At 35.3% G+C, this 8,838-nt stretch overlaps 1 protein-coding gene across 3 annotated transcripts; it reads left to right on the top strand.

The window, feature by feature from the left end:
• Window positions 1–1,918: 1,918 nt before the first annotated feature.
• LOC111708955 (uncharacterized) lies at window positions 1,919–8,214 on the top strand. Of its 3 annotated transcripts, none has more exons than XM_023482481.1 (9): window positions 1,919–1,945; window positions 3,689–3,738; window positions 4,098–4,237; window positions 4,676–4,780; window positions 5,398–5,543; window positions 6,423–6,497; window positions 6,626–6,724; window positions 7,438–7,548; window positions 7,651–8,214. In XM_023482481.1, the coding sequence occupies exons 3-9, from the start codon at window positions 4,227–4,229 to the stop codon at window positions 7,857–7,859; spliced, it is 756 nt and encodes a 251-aa protein (XP_023338249.1). In that variant the 5' UTR covers window positions 1,919–1,945; window positions 3,689–3,738; window positions 4,098–4,226; the 3' UTR covers window positions 7,860–8,214. The 3 variants fall into 3 exon arrangements, with proteins under 3 accessions (XP_023338249.1, XP_023338247.1, XP_023338248.1); XM_023482479.1 differs by lacking the exon at window positions 1,919–1,945 and adding an exon at window positions 3,020–3,105; XM_023482480.1 differs by lacking the exon at window positions 1,919–1,945 and adding an exon at window positions 3,020–3,105 and having other exon boundaries at window positions 3,689–4,237.
• The last annotated feature ends 624 nt before the right edge of the window (window positions 8,215–8,838 follow it).

Genomic DNA, 8,838 nt, shown 5'->3' with positions numbered 1-8,838 from the left:
GCTGAACAATATGGATTTTGTTGGGATTTTTTACTTTTTCATTTGTTTCATTAAAATCCGCGAAACAAAGAGGAAAACCTGGTTTGCTGAAATAAAATGTTACTTATTTGCCTAGGAACAAATAAGAAACTTTTTATATCCAAGATCATGAAATTGTGAGTAAAAATGCGGGATAAAAATTCTCTCAAGATTTAATAAAATAGTATTCGGAAATAGATATACACATTTACAAAAAGATGGACTGATATATAGACAGATAGAAAGATAGACAGAAATATAGATAGACAGAAAAACAGTAAGACAGATAGACAGATAGACAGATAGACAGAGAGATGCACAGATGGTTAGACGGACAGATATATGGCCGGATGTTTAGACACTAATCCCCTTGTTGCTTTTTGAATTTTTAATGTTTTCTGGTTCCCTCTGTATTTTGGTTCCCCCTGTATTCGGGTTCCCCCAGTTTACTGGTTCCCCCTGTATTCTGGTTCCCCCTGTATACTGGTTCCCCCTGTATTGTGGTTCCACTTGTAATCTGGTTCCCCCTGTATTCTGGTCCCCCTGTATTTTGGTTCCCCCTGTATTCTGGCTCCCCCTGTATTCTGGTTCCCCCGGTATTCTGGTTCCCCCTGTATTCTGGCTCCCCCTGTATTCTGGTTCCCCCGGTATTCTGGTTCCCCTTGTATTCTGGTTCCCCCTATATACACGTAGACCAAGACTGTATATATGGAGTATATAGGCACGAACTGGTATATAAAGATAATCTATTATGATCTTGGGTGTGATAATGTCTAAACGAAAATACTATATAAATCTACACAATTTATTTCCAAATTGGATCTCTAATAATCTAATTATTTTACGGTAAGCGGCCTCCAATCAATTAGATTAATCTACCCTGGCCAGGGCCCGACACATATACACTATTAAATTATACTTTGAGCAGAGAGGAATTAAGTTAAATTATCATTCTTTTCAGGTTTCTTTAATCATCTGCAGATACAAACATTAATCTGACATAGAACAAGAGAAGGAACAAAAAGGAGGAACAAGAGGAGGAACAAGAGGAGGAAATAGAGAAGGAACAAGAGGAGGAACAAGAGGAGGAACAAGAGAAGGAATAAGAGGAGGAACAAGAGGAGGAACAAGAGGAGGAACAAGAGGAGGAACAAGAGGAGGAACAAGAGGAGGAACAATAGGAGGAACAAGAGGAGGAACGAGAGGAGGAACAAGAGGAGGAACAGGATCATGAACAAGAGATTGAGATTGGCTAGACAGAAACCTTCTTCTGTTCCCAACCCTGGTGATGCTTCTGCTGTGGATAGGGATGCTGCTGAATCCGTAGTCATGGAGAAGAATGATCCTGGATGCTCTGGTGTGATCAGAGGAGTTGTCAGCTCCAGGTCTGTTGTGAGTAGGGAGCGAGCTAGATCTAGGAACAAGAAATCTGCCCGAGTTCTCACATATGATGAAATTATTGAGGGGGAGGATTCCATTCCCTTCCCTGATAATCTAGAGTTCAGGTTCGAGATTCCTGAGGAAGTTGAGGGTATTGAGTTGTTCTAGCTCTTCTGAGTATCGGAGATGATTAGTGATTCCAGAACCTTGTGATAAACAAAGAGTGATTTTTTCAGGGAATGAGCTTCCAATTGAGCTGGTAGAAATCTTTGAGGCATGATGATGTTCTTCTTGCTTCCTGGCCGCGTTGGGGGAGTGTTACGCGACGAAATTGTCTCGTCTAATCTATTAACCCCTGACGGACTTGATTGCGCTGTGAAGCCCCTGTGGAGGGGAGAGCTGGGATCCGTACTCTCTGAACATTTAAACCAGTTATAAGTGTACGCTAAATACACACCATATTGTTTCATGAATTTTCTCGTCAGTTAAAATTTATATTTACGGATAGTAAAACCTGTGTTATTTTTCGTAGCTAAGGCACTTTGAGGTACATATTTTTTATATATATATATAAACATTGGATAAAAAGAATTGATTTATGTTTCTTCACAAGGACGAGTTTCAACCTTTTGAATATGTTTTATTGATTAAATCATTGTCAGAATCCCTCATTCCTAAAAAAACTTGATTGTGACGATATAAATTGAGTTTTACAGAGACTCTAACTTTTGAAGGATTAATATAAGGTCAAGACTTTTAAATTCTTGTCGCCATAGTGAATCTCTATTGTATTGGAAGTTTTATGCTAATATCATAATTTGGATTGTGTACTATATTCTTTTACGTTTGTATGATTTAATAAAGTTCTAATTCGGTCAATCTTTAGATTGAACCGTGAATCCTGTAACTAGAGCACTGATTATTCTGAGACTAAGAGATTGTAGAGAAGTCAAAGGAGTCATGATTTGATTCTATTTGATCAAGGACTTCATGGAAACCATGATTCTCAACAGGAACCTCAACTTCTATGTTTGATGCCAAGAAATGATCGAGATCATCAGGGTAAAGGGAAATTGAATCCTGATCATCCTCATATAAACCATCTTCTCTGAGTATTTCATCCAGTTCTGCTGGAATTTGAATATCTGGAAAGTCCTCCAGATTGTTCCCCCCCTGGGACACCAGCTCAAGGGCGGAGGAAACAATGCCCTGTTCCTGGGCGATAATTGGCTGAGCGTAGAATTTCTCGCGCACTATGGCGGAATGTCCCAAATGATGAGCCATCATTTTTGTGCAGTTCTGGAACTGTGAAAGAGTTCCCAGAGTCGTGGCAAAATGCCTACGGAGCAACCTGGTCTGCATATTCTCTACTCCGCAGTCGTCAGCAAATTTTCTGAGTACTTTGGAGTGACAAATGTATGATCCAGTAGATGAAGTAAAGAAAAACTCATTTTCTTTATCACGCCTCCCTTTGTATAGAAGACTCATCCTCTTTTGCATCGTTTTGTCCACCAGAACAAAGTTCCAGGCGTTAGTTTTTCCTTTAACAAGGATCGACTTGTACTTCAGGGCTCTCTCCTTTTGCTCTACATTCAGAGACCCAAAAAGGGGAAAATCTTCATTTGGAGACAGTTCCAGCATTAAATCATAGTCCTCTATAGTCATGGATGATACCTCGGTCCCTCTCTTTTTATTGAAAACGATAAGGTAAATCAATATCGATTCTTGAAGGGCTCTATAATTGGCCTTTGATTCCACATCCAGATAGTTCTGCTGCGATTCCAAAACTTTGGTGTATAAATACTTGGTAAATTTAGCAACATCCTGACTAGTCGGCATAACAAGCCGCTCATGGTAAGACTCTTGAGAGGATCTCCGGGCACATATGAAATTTAAAAAGAAAAACTTAAGTCGTATTTAATACCGGGCTGTAGATACAGGCTTCGGTAGTTCGAGCTTCACGGCTCGGCTACCGCCACTCGGGCATAACAGTGATTGCACATGTCATGTTTACTCTGTAATCCACGCACCCCAAAAGGGGGCTCTGGGTTGCAGGGAGGGATGGTTACCTGGTAACACTTGTGTTATTGGGGAGTCATAATAGATAGAATAAAGAGAAGCTTTTTATTTCCATTTATTTGTGTGTTCATGCTTTTTAAAAGATTGATATAAATTAAAATTCAAAATCAAATCTTTTGAAAGTAGTCTTCATTGTATTGGTAAAATCGCCTACCACCGTAGCTTAAACTTAAACAATTTTCACACAAAAAAAAAATATGAATATTTTCAGGAAAAACTAACGCCTGGAACTTTGTCCTGGTGGACAAAACGATGCAAAAGGTAACATCTTTATTATTACTTAGGTTAAAGCTGTCTTTAGTTTTACACTTCTACAGATGTGGTTTCTTGTCCTGGGGGAAGGGAGGTATTTTGCTTGTAATAATATCCTAAACATTCCCAAAGATTTTACTGAAAATTAGATTTTATTCTGCTTATGGAACTCTAGCCTAGCTGGGAACCATTGAAGCCATTGAGATTTTATTCTGATTATGGAACTCTAGCATAGCTAGGAACCATTGAAGCCATTTAGATTTTATTCTGCTTATGGAACTCAGGCATTGTCATCTTTGCATGGATGGTCACATGAAATTACTAATGCAGATTACAGACCCAACATCCAAAAATATGTAACTTTTAAGGGGATGAGTCTTCTATACAAAGGGAGGCGTGATAAAGAAAATGAGTTTTTCTTTACTTCATCTACTGGATCATACATTCGTCACTCCAGAGTACTCAGAAAATTTGCTGACGACTGAGGAGTAGAGAATATGCAGACCAGGTTTAATTACAATTTATTTTTTGTATAATTTATAGGGTGGCCCAAAAAAAAGGGATTAAGGATTTTCTGTCCTTATTCGTATAAAAAGACTCGTAAAATGTGCCCCAGCTTGTAGTTTCAATTTTAAAAGTGGTCAATTAAATAATTTTTTGTTGTCAAAAATTCTTAATTAACTTTAGCTTATCAAAATTATTTAATAAATTTTTAAAAAATTATATAAATCTGAACCCATGGCACATCTTCGATTTTTTTACAGAAATGAAAGTGCTTAATAAAATTTCTTGATTCTTTACCAAATCAACTTTTCTGAAATTAGTGTTTTCAGTCATATCTTTTGATGCCCATATTTATTTTTCTGGGTTTTTTATGTTGAGTCTAGAAAAGTACGTTTTTGTTTGACACTAGGATATTATTTTTCATGATTAATTTTTTGTTCAGGTTGCTCCGTAGGCATTTTGCCACGACTCTGGGAACTCTTTCACAGTTCCAGAACTGCACAAAAATGATGGCTCATCATTTGGGACATTCCGCCATAGTGCACGAGTAAGTATGTACTTTTTGATAAAACGTCTCCTAGCTACAGGGTTACCCACAAAGGATGAGACTGTAAAGACTTATAACTATTTAAATATGACGATTTCGTTGTTGAATATTTTCTTCTGCCTAGACTACATAGTCATTGTATAGATTATTTTGTAATTTGAAAAAGAAGGAATCAAGTTTGAAGTTTTAGGAAACCATAAATATAAGGAAACTTCTTAAAGGGAGTGTTCAAGAAAAATAAGAAGGGGGTTAGGGTGATCCTGAATTGAATTCTGTATTGTTTTTTTCTGATGTGTATATATGAAAAAAAAGTTTTAAAACGCCCTTTATGCAAGAGAGAAGAACTCATGTCCCACATAATTCATGCGAATTGAATTGAAGTCGACATTTATAAGTTGTAATATCTGAAAGATTAGTTTTAAAGTTAATTGGATTATTTAGGGTTTGAGTAGAAAACAGCATGAATTATGTTGGTTCTTCGCTCTTGCTTAAAGGCTGTTTTAAAACATTTTCTCCATATATACACATCAGATAAAAAGTGCAATTTAAGTCGGGATCACCCTGACCACCTGTTTCTTTTTTCTTTTACACTTCCTTTAAAGATAATATAATTCTAGGAAATTCTACGCTCAGCCAATTATCGCCCAGGAACAGGGCATTGTTTCCTCCGCCCTTGAGCTGGTGTCCCAGGGGGGGAACAATCTGGAGGACTTTCCAGATATCCAAATTCCAGCAGAACTGGATGAAATACTCAGAGAAGATGGTAACATATTAAAATTTTAATTTTTAAATTTTGTGAGTTGGTCTATTTACGATGGGCGGATTATTGGTAACTAACATTTTGATAACCAACATTTTGGTAACCATTTTGGTAACCAACATTTTGGTAACCAAATTGTCTAGTTACCAAATTGTCTAGTTACCAAAATATTAGTTACCAAATTGTTAGTTACCAAATTGTTAGTTACCAAATTGTTAGTTACCAAATTGTTAGTTACCAAATTATTAGATGCCAATAATCCGCCCATCCTTTTTACACTGTAGAATTTCGGGTCTTTTTACACTGTAGAATTTCAGGTCTTTTTACACTGTAGAATTTCAGGTCTTTTTACACTGTAGAATTTCAGGTCTTTTCAAACTGTAGAATTTCAGGTCTTTTTACACTGTAGAATTTCAGGTCTTTTTACACTAATTTCAGATCTTTTTACACTGTGGAATTTCAGGTCTTTTTACACTGTAGAATTTCAGGTCTTTTTACACTGTAGAATTTCAGGTCTTTTCAAACTGTGAATTTCAGGTCTTTTTACACTGTAGAATTTCAGGTCTTTTTACACTAATTTCAGATCTTTTTACACTGTGGAATTTCAGGTCTTTTTACACTGTAGAATTTCAGGTCTTCTTACACTGTAGAATTTCAGGTCTTTTTACACTGTAGAATTTCAGGTCTTTTTACACTGAAGAATTTAAATTCTTAACTTGTGTTTAGAAGTCGGAATCCTATTCCAGAGTAAAATTTTTAAACTGCCCTAAGCTAGGTTTGAAATTACATTTTGGGCTATGTTTCCCTTACATTACTGTGGTTAATTTTTTTAATGCATATGGTAGGTTACTGGGTGTTAAAAGTATACATTTCATCTTTTAGGTTTATATGAGGATGGTCAGGATTCAATTTCCCTTTACCCTGATGAACTCGATCATTTCTTGGCATCAAACATAGGTGAAGTAGTTTTCATTAGTGATAAATGAGAACTATCTTTTCCTCCAAAAAAGATGGAAAACAATTCTTTCTTTTTCTCAATTTCATTAATTTTAATACTAAAATGAATAATTATTGTACATACTTAGAAGTTGAGGTTCCTGTTGAGAATCATGGTTTCCATGAAGTCCTTGATCAAATAGAGAATCCTGCAATCCCTGATCTCCCTTTCTTGTCATCTTGCACAGGTGAAGTAGTTTTCATTCGTGTCATAAATTAGGGTTTCCACGAAATGGCTAAATCTTTTGCGCAACATTTGCGCTATTTTCGGGCAAATTCTTTTTTGTGTGAACTTATGCGCTATTTTTGCGCATGAAACCCAATGAGTTTTGCGCTATTTGCGCAAAACCGGAAATATTTTTTGCGAAAGTTGCACTTAAAACAAAATTTTAGTTTTGCGCAATTTTTTTTTGCGCAACCGCAAACTTTACGCAAAATGTAACTTCTTAGGCAAATTGTCAAAAATTGATATTCTAGAATTAAACAACTGAAGATTTTTCCATACATATAAAAAATATGAACATAAGAGTATGATAACGATTATACTACACTCAATTGGTTACTTCAGTGTTACAAAAAGTTTAAATTAAGGGACCAAAATTAATAAAATTGAAATTAGAGAGTGTGAAACTTGGCAATATTTTTTATCTTATTAAATAATTTAAGTGACCCTTAAAAGCTTTGCCTAATCAAGTATGAATTATATTCTTAAATTTTTTTAATCAAATTTCTGAAATCTTTTTAATCTCATAAAAAATAATGCAAGAAAGTAACCAATGCCTGAAGAATCCACTTATAGGAAATATGCATGTCCAAAACTAAAATTGTCGAGACTTTGAACGAAATTTTCCATCCAAGAAATTTCATTAATTTAATATAAAAATGAATTTTACATACTTAGAAGTTGACCCTGCGATCCCGGATCCTCCTGAGGTACCCGATAAGGACAGGAAGATAGATAGGAAGGAAGTTCAAAGATGGTCGATGAAGAAAGCTGTTAAAAAGGGAACAGGTACATTGTTTTAACAAAAAAATCTTTTTCTTAAACTACCTAACCATTCCATTCCGAATCCGGATCCTAAGCACTGGTTGGTAATAATTATTATTTTTTAAGGCTTTGCGCTATCTGATGCTCAGAAGAAAACGATTGACCAATACTTCTCTAAAATGTTCCAAGAAAACGAAGAGTTGACAAGGATTGGAAAGCTCCATGTACTACAATTTATCGCAGACGTAGGAGAGATTGTTCCAGAAGAGAGATGGAAAACTGTAGTTACCAGAGTCCGCGACAATTTCAAATATTATAGAAAATCTGCACACTGATTGACACGATAGCTCCTATAATTTAATTTTATTGTATTAATTGTGTAAAATATGCTTAACAGTTGTATAAACTCTGGAATGCTACTGGAACCCTTGTGAAAGAATGCCTTATGCTCAGATATACCGGAGTATGTCCAGTAATGGGTCGTTGTACTGACTCTCAGGATGTATGTCCAGTTATTTGACAAAGGTTTTGAGGTCTGAAGTTCAGATCCCGGAAGATGTTCACATAGAAGACTTCAGGTTATTGGTGAAACTAATGGTTCTAAGGTAGCCTTCTGCAATTTGAAATATGCTTGACACTTATTTGATTATAATGTGATTTTATTGTATTAATATACTATTATGTAAAACATTAGTTTTATTCCATGGAGTTTGTGAATGTTTGTTTCATAGCTATTTTTGTTAGTCTTTGGTATATATAAGCTATTATGATATAGAAGATGTGTCTAAGTTAACAAAAATGTTGTAATAGATTGATTATTAAAAAAGTAAGAGGAATAAGTTACTTTCAGAACGTTTTTCGGAAATTTCCTGAATGATATTCTGTCTCTAAAATCTTCTTTTTAACCCATTAGTGACGAGACCATTAACTATTAGTGAAGTTTTTTAGAAGGATCTTTCAAAACAAAACTTGATTGTACTCCTGAAAAAATGATATTCAATTAAATTTTTAGATCTTTAAAATAAGATTCCAAAAATATTTTTATATCTTTTCTAGCTAGGAAATTGACAATTTTATAGATTCAAAACTAAATTACAGGGTGTTCTTTTGGTTTTTTTCCAAATTCAAAATCTTGTGTTTTTTTTAAATTGATAATTTAAAAAAACCCAATTTTTGAAAAGACGAGAAAAGAGGAGGAACAAGACGAGGAACAAGAGGAGGAACAAGACGAGGAACAAGAGGAGGAACAAGAGAATGAACAAGAAAATGAACAAGAGGAGGAACAGGATCATGCTCAAGTGGAGAAACAAGAGG

Source organism: Eurytemora carolleeae, unplaced genomic scaffold (genome assembly GCF_000591075.1).
Source record: "Eurytemora carolleeae unplaced genomic scaffold, Eaff_2.0 scaffold808, whole genome shotgun sequence".
Classification (NCBI taxonomy): Eukaryota; Metazoa; Arthropoda; class Copepoda; order Calanoida; family Temoridae; genus Eurytemora; species Eurytemora carolleeae.
The sequence above is the reverse complement of the archived record's forward strand: the minus strand, read 5'-3'. Positions and strand labels throughout refer to the sequence as shown.